Genomic DNA, 22138 nt, shown 5'->3' with positions numbered 1-22138 from the left:
GCTATTTTCCCACCCATGTAGATTCGATCAATGCGGGTAAATGCACTCCAAACAAGGTACAAGATAGATCGTTCTGCTATCATGTGGTATACTTAAGTCTAAATTTTCTCTATCTCTCTTTCTGTCTCTTTTCTCTTTCTCTCTTTCTCCCTTTCTCTCTCTAAATAATTCAGAAATCATTACTTCCTGTTGCACGCACATCCTACTCCCACCATTTCTCCTCGTATCGCGTGCGACACAACGGGTGTCCTGACAACGATGTATTATAATCACCGGCTCTTGATTATCGTGTACTTCATGCACATATCAAATACATTTTCATCGTTGAACCCTGGTGAACTTCGACGCAACCATTCGTCTCTCCAACAGTTTTTCCCATTTTATACTTAATCCTTTATAAATTTATGACCCATCGCTTCATCATGTCGTACGCAAGTTGTGCGCAAGCCTGTATTAATGTTTCCGTAACGTTTATACGTGTGCAAATTTCTACTTGCGCTTTTTCCACTTTAAAAATCATAAAATTTCAACGTGCCAATTCCGAGTACCGTTGTTCTTGAAATATTGTGTGTCGACGTTTTCCGCTGACGTATGAATCTCGTCGTGAATGAAAAATTACTCGCCGTAAGTTTAATTGGCGGGAACGGACTGTGAACTATGCATAGGAGCATCGTTGTACAACGTCGTGTGGAGCGTTGCCGAGGTGTGGGTGAGGATGAGACATGATTACCTCCTCAATTACCGCTCAATGCTGTCCTCTCCACATAATTCATAACGTTACATATACTATGGGTGAAATTCACTCGTACGTACGTACTCTCGGCGACCGCAGACTCGAAATTTCGTCGATATCGAATCCCAGGATTTATGCGGCTCGGCAAAGGGAAATCAGTGGTGGACAATGTTCGCATCACGTAAATTATTTCTACCACGCGTATCTCGCCGAGGGATTTCCTCTTTTGGGAAAAATAACGGTATTCGAACGCACCGAGTCTCTATCTCTCTCTCCTATTTTTCATGAATTATTCAACGTGTATAAGATAATAAAACTCCAACTTCTTTGTGAAACCTTTCAAAATCAAACATTCAGGAATTCAAAAACAAACTAAGCGCTCTCGTAATTTCAAAATGACGAAGCCTAAATGTTCAAAGATAAAACTCTCGATAAAATTTCGAAGCCATGAATTTTATACTAACTCAGAATTTCACGATTCTGAAGATGTTGAAAGACTTTTCAAGTAAAAGAAAAATATCCTTCACGGAAAACACGTTACGTACAAACTGAACGTTGCTAACTTGTACGATAGTTTGACTCGTTTATAGGCAGTTGCAACTGTGAATCGCGCGTCTTCCTGTTCGCTTATTCACATGCCGAGCATACGACGAGCAGCTTTTGCGTTCCCTCGAGATGACTCCATCACGCGGCATTCGTCGTCGGAGGAGGATTGCTTAAGTGCTATAATTAGTCGAACGTACGAAGTGCGCCATTAAGCAACGCGGCGCGAAAGTCCGGCAGAAACGATCGTCGGCCATAAAACGCTTTACCGCTGCGGGCAGCGATTTTCGTAAACCGTCGCATTCTTAATGGCATCGTCGCTGACGACCACTTTGGCTTCGTCTAAAAAGTCGAGACAACGCTGCAACGTGTCTGCGCGTTCTAATCTTCCGTTGCTGCGAACATTCCCCCGGGTACCTTTAATTTCAGATAACAAGCAGCAAAACAATAAAGGCGAATATTCACTGAGCAGGGAACAATAGGCAATATTATTGCGGCATACACGTGATACCCTCGAACGATAAATAAATGTAGACAGAGGATAATTGACACATTGTTTTCGCAGATATTATTTCACAAATATTGTTTCAAAATTAATAAGATGTTTCACGTGATGAAACATTTATACCGATGCTGTGATAGAAGTGACAGACCAAGTGTTTTTCATATTGGTCACGTTACATTACGCGTACATTCGGCATAAAATCATGGAAAAAAAAACATATAACTCACCGCTATTACGCTCACCCCCAAGCGGGGTTCTAGGAAAATGAGTGTTCAAAGGAATAATAAAAATTCAGTGCCGCGTAAGATCGGAACGCAGCTGTTCATGCAGCTGGCGTTAAAAGAGCGACTTTCCCGTCGTAAAGTAATTGTAGCGCCGCAGGATCAGGATGCTCATCAGCGTGACCGCATCTCCGATGAAAATTACGTGGCGAGACCTTCGACGCGTGACGCAAAGTTGGCACGTAACTTTCGCGTACAAAGGCGCGAATGCAGCAGCTTCGAGAGGAAGCGCGGTGGACGTGGCTCGCCGCGAAACACGCGATTTGTCGATTATTGTTTAACTCTTGGAATTGTGATCCGAAATTCCAAGTTACGTGATACCACGATCCTGACGCTTCCAACTTTGCGGCATAATAAAGTATCATGAGACTTCAAGATTTACAATAATAGAATCTTTGAGATTTCTAGAGTTTACGTAGGTAAACTTTTGAGACCTACTTTAGGATCAACATCGAATTGTTGGATTTTTAATGTTCGAACGTCTCCAATTTTAACTTACGAAATTTTTCAACCCTTGGATATTAATGCGCCCTCATTTTGTAGAAGTAGATCTTCGCTTCGTTCTTGGTCTTTGACCCCCTCGCATTCCTCGATCTTCGAACGGTTAGATTGCGTTCTGTGGTCTTGGAATGCTCGGTCTATCCCTTTCAAACGGTCTACGATGTCTTACCGAAACGGTGTTCTACGATGTAACGAGAGAGGAACCCCTTTTGGAACTTTAATTTCAAATAAAAAAAGAAGCGCAAGACAAGCTCTTGGTACCTCGCTCAAATCCGGCTCCGTTCATGCAGCATTTCGCTTCTGCGGCCGCAATTCCACTTCTTTGCTACTTTTGTGCATCGTATACCCGCGTAATTTATATACCGCTCTCGTCTCGGAACCGGTAACGAGCGCGAGCCGGGCTCAAAAACTAAAGCAAATATTTTTCCGGGGGAAACCCTGTGATTCGCGCTTGCTAGTTGGCTCCACTCGCTCGTCTTCCAGCAAAGAAGGGAACCGAATGGCCGAACGCGACGACTCCCGCTGCATCTCGCAAAGGTGAACGAACACAGTGTAGAAGCTACTCGCTGTAGCGTGTGGTCTCTTCCCCTATCTCGTTCTCTTTCCTTCTCCGTTTCTCCGTTTCTCCCCTTCTCATGAATGATACGGTCTCTCTTCCTCTTGAACTCCGACCGGATATTTTTAACAAGCGGTTCGTGTCGAGACGAAACAATGCGCGTCCCGCTCGATGCAGTGCGGCGCCTAAACGCGCGCACGATAACGCGCCTCGTTGCGGGGAACGCGTTTTCCCACGGGACGTTCACCGTCGCGGGGAGAAAGCATGTTTTTTCTCCCCAGGCCGCCGACTGCGGGATTCTCTTACGGCATCTCGTGACGACAATTCGCATTTCCCCGACTAGCTCCAACCCACGGCGCTCCTCGGAAAGACTCGCAACCGCGCGAAAACCCTTTTGCCTTTTCCCTTCCAGACTCCGAGGAATTATTTTTTTACGTTCCTCGCGGATGGTACGAGATCAACGCGGATACTACGCGGATTCCGCATGTGAACCGGAGCAGCGAAAACTGACATGGTGGCGACGACAACGGCGCGACGAAAATCGCATCGCCCGAGGACCCGGCATAAAGGCACCTCGGAGCCGATCTCTCACTTCGCTGCGTCGGGATTCCGATGCATCCGGGATCTGGATGCGGCTGCGAAAGACACGGAAGGAAGAAAGAAAGAGAGACAGCGAGAAAGGTGGAGAAGGGAGATCGTAAAAGCGGCCGCGCATCGACGGAATCCGCTGGCGGGATTGGAGCGATATAGCGGGAGGACGCGCCGTTCCTCGAAAACCGGAACAATACGTCGTGTAGACGGCCTCCGGGGCCAACGTAGGAAAAAAGCTACCGGATATACGAGTGTGCGTTACTCGTAAAATATGGAACCCCATAAAGATCAGAGTCGTGTGCCGCGTCGGCGAAAAGGCGCCGGCGACGACGATCGTGACTCAGAATTCTCTGCGTCCATTCGGCGTTTTTCCTCCGGCTCGCGCGCGACTGCGACTCCGCTCTCCTCGTCTTCATATAATCCATGCGACGCGATGTTTGATTCTTCAGATGAATATTTTATTCGATTCGCGTAGCATGGGACGCGTGGCCGATCGGATTTCCAGCGCGCGCTTCAACAGTCTCGAATTTATTTATCATCCCCTCGCAGACGGCGAACGTATAAACGTAACGCGAAGATCATCGCGAATCATTCTGAATGAATAGCGGCCTTTGGCTGTTGCAGTCGGGCTTTGAGCGGCGAACCGGCGCGACATTCGATCGCGCGAGGCGTGGAAGCTGCGCCTCGCCGATTGGAATTGAAGCGACAACCTGGGGCCGCGCGCGTTCGAATTCTCGCGTTCGTAGACCCTTTCGCAGTGCGAAACCGACCGGGCTCCCGTCGCGTCTCAATTTCCAGCGAGAATCGAACTTAAGCCGTCGAAATTCCTCGGATATCTGACCAATTTTCAACGATTGCCGCGGGCTAAAGGACACTCCTTTCCGACACAGGACCAGCATGACCAGGTTCGCTGCTGGCGAACACGGAGCGGTCCGACACATTGGCAGTTTAAGATAGTTAGGCTGCCACATTGAAAGTAGCGGTAGTTCGGGGATAGTTAGCGACCACGACGAATTTCCGCGTCGAGCCAATGGCTATATAGAGACGTACGTGGGAACGACAGTCCTCAGAGAGGGAAAGTTAGGCATGCCTGAGACGTTTTGAGACAATCCGCGGTTTATTAGGTGTTCGCTCGCGATACCGCACATATATACGGGTAACTTTACAGTGGTTTATTAGATGTTCATTCGCGACTATGGTGTATATACAGGTACACAACTCACAGCAAAGAAGAAATAAGGAATAAATTAAACGTGTAAATAATAACTTTGTAATCAAAATTCAAGCACTGATCGACTGATCAACTTTCACACCCAACAAATCAAAGCTGCCGGACTTGTAATTTCCATTAAAAGAGATGCCCATAATTACAAACATTTTATACACTCAATAATTACACTCGATGGGATTTTTTAGTTTTATACGAATTTCAGTATCCAATTATTTCACTACCTTAGTTGGAAATCTGATCCTGGAAATATTAGGGGTGTGATTTAGTTTTGAAGGTTTTTTTTGCTCAAAAACGCATGTATTTAAATATGATAATGAATGAATACCTTAATCAAAATATTTTCCTTCGTTTTCTATAATTTTTTCCCATCTTTCTGGAAAGAGATGGATTCCACCACGATAAAATGACTCTTCTTTTCAGTTGATCCATTCGTCGACGAATTTTCGCACTTCTTCGAAATTATGAAAGTGTGTATCCTCTAAAGCGTGTTGCATCCACCGGAACAAATAATAATCGCATGGAGCAATGTCCGGAGAATACGCGGGGTGCGGTAAGACTTCCCATTCAAGCTCTAATAGTGTTTGTTTCACTGATAACGCAACGTGAGGTCGAGCGTTGTCACGAAGAAGAATCACTTTCCGTCGTTTACTCGCAATTGGTGGTCGTTTTTGGTCCAATGCTTGCTTCAACTTGTACAATTGGTGTCGATAACGATCAGCCGTGACAGTTTCATGCGGATTTAACAGCTCATAGTACACTATCCCACCAAATACAGAGCATTACTTTTGAACCGTGAATATTGCGTCTCGGAGTGGATGTTGATGGTTCGCCTGGATCCACCCATGATTTTCTGCGTTTCGGATTATCAAAATAGATCCACTTTTCATCCCCAGTAACAATCCGAGACAAAAGACTCTTCTTTTTTTGCCTGGCGATCAACGAAATGCAAATGTTCAAATGGCACTTTTCGATAATTGATGTCGAACCCATTTCCCTTCTTTCTGAATTTTTCCCATTTCATGTAAATGTTTCGTAACTGTTGTACGATCAACATTTAATGCTCTGGCAAGTTCTGAAGTGGATCGTGTTGGATTTTCGTGCAATAATGCTTGCAAATCTGCATTTTCAAGCTTTCTTGGTTGTCCCGAGCGTTCTTTGTCCTTCACATCAGTATGACCACTTTTAAAGCGTCTAAACCAGTATTCACACGTCTTAATTGATGGGACAGAATCACCATAAGTTTCCATAAGAATTCTATAACCCTCAGCCGCAGTTTTCTTTTGATTAAAAAACAAAAGCAACGCATGTCGAAAATGCTGTTTCGGAAGTTGCATTTTTACGATGATATAAACACGACTGTTATTGCATCTATTGCTATAATGCTACTAAATGTCATGGAGAATGTCAACACTGTAAGAAACAACAGTTATCGGAAACAGCTATTGGAACAAACTGACATTACAGCCATCTGTTGCAAAACCCTCAGAATTAAATCACACTCCGAATATTAAATGTACATTATACGTGTCATTTAATTTTATTTATCATGGAAGCTGCACTCGAAAAAGGGCATCAGCCGAATTAAATTATTTAATGGGTTAAAAATTCCGAATTCGAGAATTAACGTAACGCGAACAAATTGGGAAAAGTAATTAATGATCATGACTAGCGATCTCCTCGCATTGACTGGACGCGCTGAATGGCTTACTAAGCCATCGATCTAATCGTATGAGCCGCTTTCAACATAATCCGTGCACCAGCAACGGGAACCTGCATCGTGCATAATTGAATGCGATACATCACACGGGCCGACGTGATGCGTGGGCGCCGAAACGTCGCTACGGATATAGTTGGTAATAATCTATCGCCCGCACAGATCGGCGTGTCATGCGAGCTGTTTTCGCGATTATCTGGGGACACGCTCAGTTGCCTGGAAGGCGACAAGAAACCTGCATCGCGTGTAATTGAATTCAATACAACGTGGTCTACTATTACACGCGGGTTAACTCAGGGGGAGAGATGGGGGATCCCTGTCTTGTCCGCGCGCAACATACCCCACTGTGGATTAATTTCGCTCCGTTAATGAGAATTGATCGGTCATGTACTCACCGGTTATTATAATCAACTTTTCCGATATCAAGGAGACGCGTTCCCATGAAGCATCAAACGACCATCTGAACGCATGATCTGTGGAAATATAATACCACCACCATTCGTGCGTCACGAACGCCGCGACGTGTAATTAAAACACCGTCTCGCAATGGTATCGATAATCGATTTAATATTTCAATAATCGCACGGACTGTTAATTAATAGATTGGTGTGCACAGCTGGAAAGTGATGTAAGTAATAACCCCGAGAGGCAAACTACGATCCCTGAACGTCCAATGTTGAATAGGTTCCAGATTTCCGGCGCTCCGGCGAGATACATACTTTGAGACAGTGCTCGGCGCGCATATTTATTCAGCTCGCCGATTGCGAGCGCGCGAGCAAATGTGCACGGCAATCTACTGGTTCTATCGGTATGTCATGCGAGCTGTTTTCGAGTTATCTGAAGTCATGCTAGTCGCGACTACAGATTTGCATCGAGCGTAATTGGATCCTATACACTGCGGTCCACTACAGCTAACAGGCTATCAGTGTTGGTGTCCGCAAACACGACCCAACCGAGCCATCGCCGCGACCTTCGACGTACTTAGATCGATATGCACTGCTCCTCCCCCGCCTAAGTCACGAAGACCTAGATACGGCAATATCCGTGGGAAAGACCAACTCCACCTTGCCTCGGTAGGACAAGCTGAAAGGAAATGTCGAACACCGAAAAATCGAAGGTAATGTTCGATGTAGGGCGCGTGCATGCAATCGCAAGAGCGTTCTCGAGTGCGAACGCTCTCGGAAAAACCTGCCGTTTTATGGAAATCCATTCACTGCTGGAGCGGGATCACCGATAATCAGAGGAGCATTCGAGTCCAAACGGATCCGGGAATGGGAATCTCTCGGAGGTGGATAATGAAGATTCGAGGGATCGTCTCGTCGTTGAGAGAGAAATCGAAGGCAAATTACACGAAAAATGAGCTTTTTCCCTCCATTATGGACCCTTCGCGGTGATCTATCCTCTCGCGAGCAAGGCTTGAAATATTTGTCAAGAAACAACTATTACGCGGGCAAAGATTACTCGTAAATATTTTCGCGATGGAGATATCTCGCGAAAGGCCGCACCGTTTCTATTAGCTGTGCTGTTTCTCGGTTCATCGGCTCGTTGGAAATTGGAAATGGTTGGCGGCGCCAACCCTCCCCCTTCTCTCTCTTCCTCTCTGTCTCTCTTAATTTCAGAATCTTCTTCTCTCCCTAGCCGAGGAGGGGAGAAACGAAACCGGTTATTTGCAACCTTCGTTCGACCGTGGCGAGGATACATACTCGGCGCGTCGATTGCCGATGATTTCCAGAACGAGGTAGCGACCCGATTACGTGATTCACAGGGCTAAGTATTTGCAGAAGGTAAAGCGAAATACGAACCCTGCTATTTTCCCCCGTTCCTTTATACCGTGCGCCTTTTTGCTCCCGTCATGACTTACGCAACTCTTCCGGGAATGGATACCTCGTTTTTGCACCTTTTTGACTGAGAATGTTCTTCCACGTACAGTCGAGATTTTAGTCTCGCAAATCTTCAAATCGCAGCATGCTAATAATATCATTATGAGATGGTAAACCAAAGTTGTATTATTACAATCACATCATTGCTCTACAATGGAGGAGAAATAATGTCCATCCCCTACAGTGTTCTCTACACGAGGTACATCAGCCATTCGTAGGCAATGCGGCAAACTGGCGACTTCCGCTTTCATAAAATTTATTGGCGAATCCGCGAGAACGGCAAGAGAGCTATGTGCTGAATTATGGACAGGAGGTATTCCGTATTATAACACCACATTGACTTGCGAATCGTAAATTTTTATTTCGGCGCCGGACGTAACTGAGTGTGGCGACATATCTTCGACTCGTAAAATGGGACGATCGGCTGACTAAATAAAGTCCGCGAAAATCGGCCTCGATATCTCCATGTTTGGGAGTAGTTTACCGAATCGATCGGGACTAAAACTAACCCCCGACGAGAACCGTCCGGGCGATTTTTGTCGCAGCAACAAGTTGCCGGGCGGAATCGTTCGCCCCGCCGAGCCGAAGAGAGAGAAGCAAGAAACGCATTATTGTAATGTCGTCGACGGGACGAACGTCAGTTTTCATTCAATATTGACATCGGAAAGGCTTGTCTGCACGCGAGTTAATATCCCCTGTCGGAAATTTTTTCGTGGCGCTTATGCAGGAACTCGCGGCGTAATATCAATTTGAACTACGAATCACGCATGCACATCAATAATGCATTGCACTCAACAAAAAATAAGTATTTCTTTCCAGACTTATTACCAACTTATCAGTTTTTAGGCTTATTCGACTTTTCTGAGAGAATTCTTGAAATCGAAATTATCAATCGTAAAAATTTACAGAACAATCCACCTTAAAGCTTCGGAAAGAGATCGAATCTCTCAACGCACGCTGTCGAGGTCGGTCCCTGACGGAGCTATTGTGACAAAGGGCTGAATAGTACTTGATTTCGTCCAATAAGAGGATTTAATTCCTTTGATAAGCGGAGAATATGCGGGTAATGCTGGCAACGGCGCGGCGCGTGCTACACGATAAGTGACAATTGACCGAACGGTATGCGAGTCGATCTGGACCCGTAGACAACATCCACGCGCCGATAATAATTTCAATGTCGCGCGCACGCGGAACGATGTATCGAGCATCAAAGATGAAAGACGTTTCCTGATGCCGCGGCTCTCACGCTCAGCTTCTTCCACGTGGCGAGTCGCAGTCTTGCACGTGCCTTTCACTCTTTTTTTCGTGTAATATTTACGTGAAGTCCCGTTGAGCTCCATTCATACCGGCGCGGCAGCAGGTGTTGCTGGCGCGGCAGATATAAATACGGATCGCCCGCTCTCGTGTAAGTATTATACAGCCCAGGGGCTCTTAACCTATGGATTATGACCCACACCCGTGGGTCGACGCGATCTTTTAATAGAGTGGAATTTCCTCCTCCGCACACCGTCGTGATTCAGCACGTCGTCGGCCGCCGGTTTGACGTAATGAAAAATGCTGATCCGACCGATTCGCCCGCCCCGCGAGGCTAATCCACCGCGCTTCCGAGCTGATCGCGCAGAAATCGAGGAGGATCGCCGATCGAGGAGGTGAGAAAATCGACGCCGATATCCGATAATATTAAAACGCGAACGATCGGAGGGTGCCATCAAGCGGGATCTGAGGAGAGCAGTCGGGAGAATCGTCAAGTAGAACCCAAGAGATTCTTCGATTGTGACTTTCGTGCGCCAAGTTTCTGATCCGGGATGATCGCTTGAATTTCGCAGCGCGCGGCGAGACTCCGATTTCTCTCGGGGAGTAAATAAAAATGTCCGTCGCCGCGCGCTCCGCCGCGTGGCTTAATCGAGCAGAATGCGCTGATTGGACGGAATCGTGGTCACGAAGCTGATGTCTGAACTTTGTCCGCGGTCGTGTCAGAAAAAGCCCGAGAACCGACGCGATCGTGGGGGTAGACAAAGGAGCACCTCCGAGCTGTCCGACTGAAATCACGTCATTGACCGCAGAAAGGGAACCGTGTTGCCGCCGCCTCCGCTGCGGGCGCACGCATGACGCGCGCACGCGGCGCGTCCCACGCGTGTGCGTGAGAGTGTCTTCATGGCGTAGACGTCGCGCCGGGTTACTCCGCACGGTTCCCTCGCCCGAGTGGGGGCGAAATAATGAGAAAGAGCCGGCACATGTGGACGGAAGACATGGAACACGACGCAGTCTATACCGCGTGCAAACTAACTCCGCTCTCGAAAAATCTCGCACACGCACGATACATCGTATTTTCACTTGTGTAATCATGGTCCTCCAAACCGGTGACGCATAAAAAATCATAAGCAGTAAGATCGAAACGATAGGCGAATCGCCCAATCATGATTATTTATTATAGTTTCAAGTTTTAGAATGGTTATTTGATATCTCGATCGGTATTCTTCGATTCTTAATTCTTCGCTTTAGTACTTCAATACTGTTTATGATTTTTATGTGCCACTGGTTGCTGTCAAAAGGTGCATGCAGATCTGATTTTTAACGATCATTTAATGTCGATTAGTATTAGTTCTCGGTGCAACAGCTTGTGACTCATCGGGGGCAAGCGAGCAACGGAAAGAATGATAGTCCGTCAAAGTAGTCTGACGAATCATATCGTCACGATAATTCTCGTGAATCAGTCCAGCATTTTTTGTTATGAGAAACTATCCGACAGTAGATCGTGTTTACTATCGAGTTACGAGCGAATGCAGCGGGGATAATGAGTCCCTTCTTATTTCGCACGGATCGTTAAATACTAACAGCTTTCCGCACTGTCGTGGCGTTTACGGCGAAATTTACGTGGCGGTATTGGATTATCGCATTAATTAACGACACCGTAAAAACCGCGCAACAGCGTTGCACCGACAGACTCCTTTCTGCACTCGGTCTATTATCCGGGATTTACTAAATGTCCGCGCGTTACTCAACGCTATCATTTGTATCGTTCGTATCGATTTCTGCGTGCTCCGTATTGCGCCATCAATCTTTTTTTTAACGCGCCCGTGCGTACGTGTACATTCACGTATCTGTGTCTGCGTATATACAATATATATTTTATATATATATATATATATATATATTATGCCGAGGTGTGATAATCGAGATCGAAAAAACTGACATCCAGAAGGACGGCGCGTTTCCCCGATTTCTATCATCCGAAAGTTCATCAATTTATCAGAGAACGGGGGGGTGCGACGCGGCGGACGCAACGCAACTTCGAAAACACCATGAATTCCGGATAAGCGCAGGAAAAAAATACGGGCTAATGAGAGTTAGGCGCCGTTTCGCGCAACTTCCCGTTCGCGCAATTTAATTACGGCCACGTGGAAGAAGTTAATGAAGTAAATAACCGCCGGTTTCATACATTATTCAACCGAGTTGGAAACATCTCGCACGCCCGATTTACGAACTTTTCTGCCCTCCCCTTTCCCCCTGTCCCCGTCACCCTTTCTAACACCCATCCGCGGAAGTTCCCACGGATGCATACATCGTTCGGCCAGACGATCGGTTTACCACCTGGACGAGATGCAGTGCAGAGACGCTCGCCAGCACACAGTCGACCACCCACGCAAAACCGCTCTGAAATTTCAAGCTGTTCGTAGGAAGAAGCAAGACAGTCCTCGACATTTTTTAAACTTTCGGTCGACCGCGAGAGTCCGTTCGCGGAACTGTCCAAGATGAGAGCAAACTTACGAGTCTTCATATGATTTCCTTCACGTTTATTCATCTTGCAGAATATTCTTTCTATATCTTTTGGAGAATATTCGAAACTTCCACGATGAGATCCGCCGTTTCTTTCATCGTGCGTGCTTCAAGTTTCTTTTTTACATCAAGTCACTGTTACTATTGTAACAGAAAAATTCTCGAAGGGTTAATCCTATGGAAATCAGAGATAGATACATAGGGATACGAGCGCGGGAATGCACGAATAATGACGAACAGATCCATCCATTTTGCGATACGAAAGTTTGATTTGCAGTCAATGCTGTGCTCATGTTGGATGTGCGAGGATTAAACGACACGTTGAAATGAACAAGTTTCGTTCAATCGGCTAGATCCATCCGATCGTGCCGAATCGTGAATCTCGTGCGGAAAATATCGGGTGACGTGACGTATGACAGAAGTGTCATTCCGAAACATAATCGATTTCTTGCGGCTCTCTAAAAAAACTGTGCAAACGACAGCTCTAATAACTCGTGCGAAATTTCGGGATTTCAACGAAACGGAAAGAAAATATTGAAATACAAACGGCTTAATATTTTACATTGCTTCGAAATCCCTGCGCCATCAACGATTTCCATGGTAGATCGATTTATAAAGGACAGCCGTTGTCTTTGCAAACTCTTTTCAATGTTCGTTGCGCTTACGGTTTTAGTTTCGCTAATTGTAGTTTGATTCGCTGTTAAGAATGCCAAAAATCTTGCATTTTGCCACCTAACATTTTGACATTCCCGACGATTGCGGCAGGTAACGCAATTTATGAACGGAGCACACGCCTTTGATCCCGCCAAAAGTTATTACCGCGAGTAAAATGGAACTGGCGGTTGCATTGTTAGCATAATTCAATGACTCACGTCAATATTCTTTGCATTCGTCACATTCTTTTAGTTACTGTTTTGAAACATTCACTAGAATCTCCTTGACTTTTATCGAGAATCTCGGTCGGAATAACGCGCGGAGGGAAAGCTCAAAAATGATGAAAAATCCAAGATAAAAATATGCAAAAAGCAGCGAGAAAAACTAAACGCAAATTCCTAACGACGACGCGGCAATCTTCAATACTCTCGTCAAGTCGGAGGTAAACTTGTAAGCTGCGGACGATCGGTTACATCTCGTGACGCTGCACGGCACGTTGCACAATCATCGCGACTGCCATGAGCGATCGCTGTATTAAAATTTCCCGTCGAGACACACTCACGAGTAACATGTACGAGTCGGGCAGCGTGCGCGACCGTGCCGTACGAGCGTCCGTTCATTTGACACGGCCGTTCCTATGCGAACGTCCAAGGACACGCGGAGTCGTGGCGCGCTTAACAACGTGCACCGCGTTACGTCGCGTCGGATCGGCGGGCGCTTCGAACGAACGGACTCACGTACGACGCGATAGAACGCGCACTTACCTGAGACAGATCGGAGTCGTCGCGGATCTTGGCGTCCATGGTCACCTGGCTGGCGTGGACCCACGGCGTCGCGACGACGAGCGCCGCGGCGAACAGGAACGTCAGCATTGTTCTCCGGTGGTTCCCGCGGGACAGGCACGAGATGACAGGACAGAACAATCTCACCAATTATTCACTCGCGGCGAACGACGCGATTCACCGCAACGCTGGCGGATGCGATGATCTACGCGGGCCGGATCGACGATCAGCTAACGCGGATCGACCGCGCCGACGATTACGCGTCACCGTGCGCGATGCGACTGTCGACGCGCCACTACTGACCGCGTTCGCGAAGCCGCTCTCCGCGACCGGAAGTCCTCCGGACACCGCAATCGGGCAAAGGAACGATTATCCGCGCGCGGCGATTCCGCGAGTGCCAATTAAACGAGCGACACCGCGACGGTATTACCGTCACTCTCTTTCTCTCTCTTTTTTTCCTTTCTCTTTCTTCTGTGGATCCGTCTCTCTTTCTCTCTCTCCCTCTTCTCTCCGCACTCTTTCCGCTCGACGTGTCAACGATACGGAGGATAGCGCGGTACTGCGCCCTCTCCATGCCTGGACCCCTCTTACCCCCCACCACCCTCGTCGGAACGAGTCTTCGGCGTAGCATGCCCGCAGCCGAGTTTCCCCCTCCACTGCCGCACCCCTCCCGCGCGCGTGCGACCGCCGAGCGAGAGCACGTGACGTCACCCACCTTTTCCACGATCGCGTCGCTCGTGGATCATGATACTTTAATTTGTACTGGATACATCTGCTTGGCGAGATAAAATTCTAACCGGAAATTGAATATAAAATAGGCTATTTATAACGACCACATCCGTTTTGTCGGAAGCCAACGCTATCTTTCTTCGGGAGGAAACGAAAAATTAATCGCTTAACAAATCGTACTTCAGGAATATAACTTACTTCGTAACTTACCCTCAAATAGTTTTATGCCAACTTTAATGAAACTGTAACGGGATATATAAAATAATGGGATATTTAATACTGCTTTGTGCTTATTGCGAACGATTGCGACATTGCCATTCAGATTTTAATAGAAGGAAAACCGTGTCATTTAACGAGCAACATTATCTGTGTGCTTTCATTATCGAACGCATGTTATAATCATCTGCGAACAAATACTGCTTTCGAAAGAATGGTTAAGCAAAGGAAGAAGAGGCAACCGAAGAAAAAATTCTTAATCAAAAAGAATCTAATACAATCATTGCTTGACGGTCGATCAAAGTGCAATCGTTAATGGGAATACCTCTCGTTGAAGCAATAAGGAGATAATATGGCTACATTGTTCGGTCTGGATGAGCTAAGCACATAAATTGAATTATCTTTTCCAGAGTGTGAGCCGAGTTGCACGTCCTGTAACTTGCAATTTAAAGTTAAAGGGATACTGCTAGGAGATGGGATAACCAGTTGTGAATTGTATTCTATGTTCCCGAATAAAGCTATTTATGCCTCTAAGTAAATACTCCATGCGCATAAACGATATAAATAAATTTATACGCCAGAAGAGTAAAGAACCTGCAACAGCACGCGAAATATTGGACTGTTAAGAGCCCGAGACTGAATTTCAGAATTTGTTATCGAAGACTAATTATCGCCTGGAATTATTAGCTTACAATTTAGGTAGTTATAGAGTAGTGCTCGTAATATCGCCTTATATCGCGGCGCGGGAAGGGGTGAAGGGTGTTGGGTGGGCAGAGCGCGCCCGGATCGAATCTGGAGCGATATAATTGCCAACTCCAACGGAAGTTTATGGGGTATTTACTAACTGGAGTGGACTTGGACCAATTCTCGAAACCACTTGAGGCGGCACGGATTAAGGAAAGATCCTGATCACGAATATAAACGCGAAGGTCCGCCGCCGCCGGAACTTCCGTATTGTCCTGTTCACCTCGCTTGTACAAACGGACTTGCGTTAAGTTCGCCCCAATCCGCCCCGGTAATTAGAGCAGTCTAGATACGCCTCTTCCGCTCCTTCCTCCCAACGATGAGAGTGCACCAACTTGCTCACGCCAAAACACATGCACTCTATCGGGAACGTTATATAGCCGTCGCGAAACGCACGTTCGAGAGGCGGCATTCGCAGCTGTTAATATCCGCAGAGTTCGACACATTCATTGGTGATGCAGAATTAATCGGCTGGAAATATGTTTTCCTGGTCGGACTTTGGCAAATGTTTGGCCAACGAATATGTACGAGGAGGATGTATTTAGTTATTAATACGCAAATGCACGCCTCGCGCGTTCGCCATTCGGGACAACAAGCATACTACAAAAGTGCCGAAAAACAAATCACCGTTACACCGTTTTCAATAAAACGCGATACGCATTTTCCGCTATAAATTACAAATTTACTTTGGAAACGCGGAGGGAGGCAGTAATCCCGCGCGCGAACGCGCAACGATCTCGAAATGCAAATAGAGATCTTAATGTAACGATTTATGGATCCTGTAATCGAAGGATCGCGCAATTTGAAGCGCCAACGTTGGGAAAGCGCCTGATACATGATACGTCTCGGGAGCCCCTAAGGGCGTCGACCCTCAATTACGAATCTCACACCCTCGGGATCCTCGCTTCTAGCTGGCTATCGCCGGGAAAGCTCGCTCGCCCTTTAAAGACGAAACAAACTCGGCCATGAAAAGAAAAGTTAAGTGCTCGTGACACTCCCCACGGCGGCTCCTCACGTCCACCATTTTTCCCGGCCGACCATAATCCTCCACGAGCGGCGTAATTTTTAATTACTTCCTAGCGAGTCCCTCGCACACGACGTTTTCTTGCGCGTCGATTTTTCTCGACCGTCTCGCCTTATTCTTTCACCCACCGTGTTGATAATGGAATTAGTTGACCGATAAACCGAGTTTATTTTCAGACACTCCTTTCGCATCTCGCGATGTTGACCATTTTACACGGGCGCGGGCGCAAGAAATTGAATTATTAAAAAAAACCCCTCCGACTTGGACTTGAGATTAAAACTTCTTTTAATCTCGAATAGTAAACAATCGAAAATTCTAAAACTCAGAAATTCGAGAACTGAAAATCTTCAATATTAAAAAGAAATAGATTTAGATATTCAAGAAGCGCGTAGAGATGCCTGAATAGTAGATTGTTTATGTGCTCCAAGCACATTGCTCGCGCCTAACTTTCTCTGACGCGCGATTATCCGCGGTAATATAATAAAATTGTTCGTGCGCGTGGGAATAATTTGATGCTAAATCGTATGCTAATAGTTATCCCCGTGTCATTTCCGCTTCCGATCTCGGCCGTGTGGCCTGGTTTTCGCGCAGAGCGACGTACGCGACGAGCGTTTTATCACCGCCGCAACGAGCTGTTATTTTTTCAGAGCTGGGCCTTCAGAGCGGGGGTTGGGAGGGAGGATTCTAACGCTTTTGTTTTCGCCAACTGGAGCGGCCCGCTCGATTAACTGACTGTCATTCAACGATTCCAGCCTCGTTGGATAGAAAAAGGGTGGGTTCCGTCCTCTCTTTCTGTCTCTTTCTCCCTCTTTCTCTCTTGACGCGAGCGAATTTACGGAGGCGCGTAACCGCATCGCGTAAAACGCTATTCGAACGACGATGGCGCGCGAAATTGCGACGAATATTTTAACACGAGTACCACGGGATACGATTTTACGACCCTCCGGCAGGATAGAGGCACCCGCACATGTGCGCCGTGTACTTTCCACTTATTACAATTTCGTGCACGGATAACGGCAGTACAGATTGTTAGGAATAACGCCCCGGCTGAAAATAATTGCCGCGCGTCTTTAAAAGCGTGATTTTTCACGTTAATTTTCTCGGATGATTAAACTTTCAGAGTCCGGTGGCTCCGTGCGCGTTCTCGAGTCCGCGAAGCGCCCCACGATATACTCGCGGATTCTCGCAGAATTTAAATATTTTTCCCCTCTGGTTTCCCGACTTTTGGAATATTAACGACCACGGATTATTAAGATTCCTATTTTCGAGGAAGACTTTTCACCCACGTCGTTCATTTGATTACGGAACCACGCAATCTGTTCGGTGACGCGTAACGAACCTTAGCGCGCCGAATGGCTGAACCAGCGTCGTATTCGAGCGGAGCGCTCGCTGGCCAAAATGGTACAAAATTATCCCCGACGTGCTCGTACCTCTCCCCGAGCGCATTAATGGTCGCCGTAACCGTTCCCGGAGCGCAACGCACATCGGAAGCTGGGTCGGATCCGCAAGACGCGAGTAGTCCAAGTTTGCCCGTTCGCCACTTCCGCCGACAAGAGCTGCCTGCGAGCCGCCCGCGTCAGCGGGGAAACGCGACCAGATGCAGGGATGCAGGATGGGGGTGGTTGGCACACGTTGAGAAACGTATTTGTAAACATACATCCTACCCACGGGGCTCGAGCGTGTCACAGTAAATCCCGGTACATTAATATTAATGCGTCTTCGGCATGTACCGGGCCGCTCGACCTCCCATCCACCCTCCCTCCCTCCCTCCTGCCGCTCGACGTCGGTCCTCCGCGCCGCAGAAAGCAGCGGAGTTCGGTGGAGTTTACAACGCGAAGTGCATACAGAACCTCTAGGGCTCTTTACAATACCCAGGTACCACCCACTCGCTCGTTTTCCTCTGCGTGTCTGGTCTCTCTTTCTCTCTCTACTTCCTCTCTCTTTCTTCCTTTCGGTGCAGTTCTCGGTTTGCGTACAGACATGTAGAAGTGTGTACCGCAGATACGTTAGGTAGATACGTGCATTTCACGGAATTCCAGGACCTCTGGATCCCCGAGATCTTTGATCCCGCGCGCTCCGATTGCGCGATACGTAACGCGGGTGAATCTTTTAACAGAGGTTCATGTTCGCGAGGACTCGGGGCGTCGCGTCCCAAGAGCGTTTTTCGCGGATTTTATTCGCGATCGAGAAGGCGAATTAGTTCGATTTTTTCGAGATAACGACGACATCCCCAGTTATCAACGTAACGCGAAACCAACGGTATATTAAGTTGCGTAATGAATATTGGACTGTTACACAGACTGACGCGATCGCAGTGTGAAACGACCACCGATTGATCATCGCAAGGGACAGATCGCCGCCTTTTCCGCAGCTCTGCGGTCTCCATAACGATCTCTCGTTAGCGCAGCTAATTACTTCGGTAGTGTGCAGTGGACCGTAGAAGGTCATTAGTCAGTTAGTACCATGGGTTAGTACCTAAAGAGACAGAATACACACACACACTCTCTCTCTCTCTCTCTCTCTCTCTCTTGTTCCCTTACCTCTCTTACCTCTCTCTTCGTCTTCTACGTAATATATTTGACGTCGACTCATGAAACTTTGTCGCGACGACATTCTTCAAGTATTCGAATATGTTTAGTTAGTTCCTTGAGCCTTCTCGAATACAAAGACCTTCACATTCTTGTGCACTTGAAACTTCGATATTTAGCATCTCGAATGCTTTCCTCGAGAATTGGAGCTTAGGACTTGTCGTATAGCTGGCGCGGATCGCGGATCGGAAGTTTATATAGTAATAGATTCCCAAAATACCAGATATAAATATCGAATTTTGAGGTTCTTAAATATTTGATTTCAGCTACAATATCAAGACTTCGAAATTTGCAAAAATATCTCAATTTCCGAATATTTGAATTACGGAATCTCGATTTATATGTACGCGCATTTGCGGATTCTTGAATCTCAGAACACAAGGTTCGTGGAATTTTAAACGCTCGCGCTGAAGAATAAGTTACGAACATTTCTGAATCCTGGCGAGAGAAGTACATAACTCCCTTTGGCGAAGTATGTTTAACCTTCTTGCAGTTACTGAAAGAAGCACTAAACGCAAGCTGGATATCGAGAAAGGTTTTTGCGGCGTGGCGGGAGGAACGTAAGGGGATGGTAGGTCTCTGCTCCAGATTCTGCATGCTCGTAAATAGTCTCGATAACGTGCCTCTTACACGGGATACCTGATATTCAACGATGCTGTTTATTGAATGTGGTCGCGAAGCGATTGATGTGGTTTGCCCTCCTGATTTTTATATGCAATGAATATGAATAGCTTTTTGTAAATTTTTTATTTGGGAATCTTGGTGGATCGTTTTATTCCTTTATCTTGGTCGTCCAGCGCAAATATATTGCACATCCTCTTTTAAGTGTTACGTAAGCTTCTAGGGGATTCGTGATTCGCCGACCTCGACATATATAGAATTGTTTAGATGACATCACGAGATAAATCCCTGAAAGCGAGATACAATGATCCCGTAACTAAAGCAAATGCCTGCAATCAGAGCGCGAAATAAGATTACTGAACGATGCAGCAAATTAGTGGGCATTTGTATCGCAGCACCGCACTCGGATTTCTGAATTTTATCTCGCGTCTGCGTGCCGCTGAAAGAAGGAGATACTCGCGGAAAGAGAAACATAAAGTGCAAAAGCGAGACGGAGAGCGACGATTAATAGCAGCTCGCAGTTTGAATTTGATGGCTTCGTGTTTGTTTCAAAGCAAGAGGATCGAGTATCCTCGAGCACCGCTAACATTTCAGCCGAATAAATTGCCTGTGGAAAGTGCTTTTGATTATACTAATATTATTCGCCGAAACAGTATCTTTAAACAGGATATTTGTGGACGATTCGTTTGAAGTGAAAATTTATTAGGGACTTACGCGCGCGGGCGCGAGCGGGAAGCCCGCAGCAAGATTGAAATTTTATTCACCGCACGATAGCAAAAACACAACTCGCGCGCGTGCATGAATATTCCGCAATATTCCAAACATATTACGCGTCTCGCTGCGCGACGCATTCCAGCGAATTACGACATATTTATTTTACAAGGTATATATCTTAAGCGCATTTGTCTCGGGTAACGTTGCGCATTTTGCCAAAACGTAAATGCCCTATCTCAACTAATTAGTATGCGGGAAATAAGTGGAATCATTAGTCACGTCGTGACGTAACTTCCACCATTGACTAGCAGCATCGTACCCTTGTTGTTCGTTCCTCGAGAGACAAAATGCAGCTTGCAAAATTGATCCAGCTATTTCGACGGATTCGTCATGTTATTTCCAGTCCATCTATGTAACGTAACCAAATAACCGTCAAGAGAAGGATGTAAATCCTACTGCAGGATAACATAACTTAATTATTTAGCGTAATGTCAAGATGCGTCCCTATGTATATACAGCGTATATATATGCAACGTATACTGCTCCCATGTCTTCCAGTTAAATTTATTCTAGTTGGGCCGTAATTTTGCGCTCCGTGCGCGAACGTGCACACACGCGTCTCGGGGGTCCCGCTAATTTGTACCGAGATAATGTCGGCATGTACACTCCACACGTCCCTACCGCATTGATGGTGCGTGCATTCGTGGCACTATTATTAATACAAAGTAGACAGCGATGCGTGTACAACGGCGCGCTCGTACGCGCTTTGAAACGCGCGAGGATCGTTTCGACGCGAAATAACGCGTTCGTGTCGCCGACGCGAGATTGCGCGCGACATTAGCGAACAATTTCATCATCGGCTCATTTTATTTCAATAATCGCGTGATTTCACGGGATACTGGGCATCAAGCTATTCATTTTTAAATTAAAGGGATCATTGTTTAATTAAGCTACAAGTTCAACTTTTGAAGTTTTGACTAGGTAACCGATCAATCTTTCTGACGAGTTTCTATCACAGACGAACAATGCGTCTGTTAAAATTGATAAAAAATTAAAGGAGCGGAGAAATCGTGCGATTATTTATTAAGGCTTTTAAATTTTAATACTGTTACTTCGCGATCATCAATACTGTTGCTCGGTGACTTGCTAGTTTGAGACATCTTGTTCGAGCGTTCTTTTTTTCTGTTGTGAATGTCATCCGCGTGTATGTCACCGGAAATATTGTCCCTCTTATTAAGATGACGTCAGGATTGGAAACCGGCAGGCTCTTTCCGTTGACGGATGTGCAAATCGCGTGCGGCGCCTGCGTAAATCGCATTCTCGGTACACGAGGAGGAGCACGGGCGAGCGGAAATCGCGTGTCACGGCCAAACGCTCCGCTTTATTCGAGCGCGCTCGACTGTTCGCGAATTTTGATTTTTCCCCGATAGGTACGTTGCATTGCTTCATTAATCCCTTGATGCGATCATCACAAGGCCGGCAAATGCGTTGCACATTTACTCCCCGTGCATTGCGCTAAACAAATCCCGTTTTTACCCAGAAATTAACATTCTACTTTTGGCTTTTAAGGGTCTATCAGTACACGTGTTTATGCGTATTATGCGTATAAAAGTTAATGTATTTGTCAATCAATTTTCCGTGTTATTGATGTATGATATGACTCGGCTCTAGTTTAAATGTGATAGGCATAGCGAAAATCCTTGCCCACCGGATCCCCCACAATATTTCAAATTGCTGGAAAATTACCATCACGT

The 22138-nt window shown here is 46.4% G+C and overlaps 1 protein-coding gene across 7 annotated transcripts in view; it reads right to left on the bottom strand.

The window, feature by feature from the left end:
- The window catches only part of LOC105281967 (fasciclin-1), a 230834-nt gene extending 216487 nt beyond the window's left edge, over positions 1–14347 (bottom strand). For 6 of the 7 annotated variants that reach the window (XM_011343574.2, XM_011343604.2, XM_011343595.3 and 3 more), the window contains exon 1: positions 13731–14347. In XM_011343574.2, the coding sequence (XP_011341876.1) occupies positions 13731–13838 (108 nt within the window). In that variant the 5' untranslated portion in view covers positions 13839–14347. The remainder of the gene's footprint in view (positions 1–13730) is intronic. The other variant, XM_026970368.1, reaches the window with a different exon arrangement.
- Between the last annotated feature and the right edge of the window lie 7791 nt (positions 14348–22138).

This window comes from Ooceraea biroi, chromosome 6, assembly GCF_003672135.1.
Source record: "Ooceraea biroi isolate clonal line C1 chromosome 6, Obir_v5.4, whole genome shotgun sequence".
Lineage (NCBI taxonomy): Eukaryota > Metazoa > Arthropoda > Insecta > Hymenoptera > Formicidae > Ooceraea > Ooceraea biroi.
The sequence above is the reverse complement of the archived record's forward strand: the minus strand, read 5'-3'. Positions and strand labels throughout refer to the sequence as shown.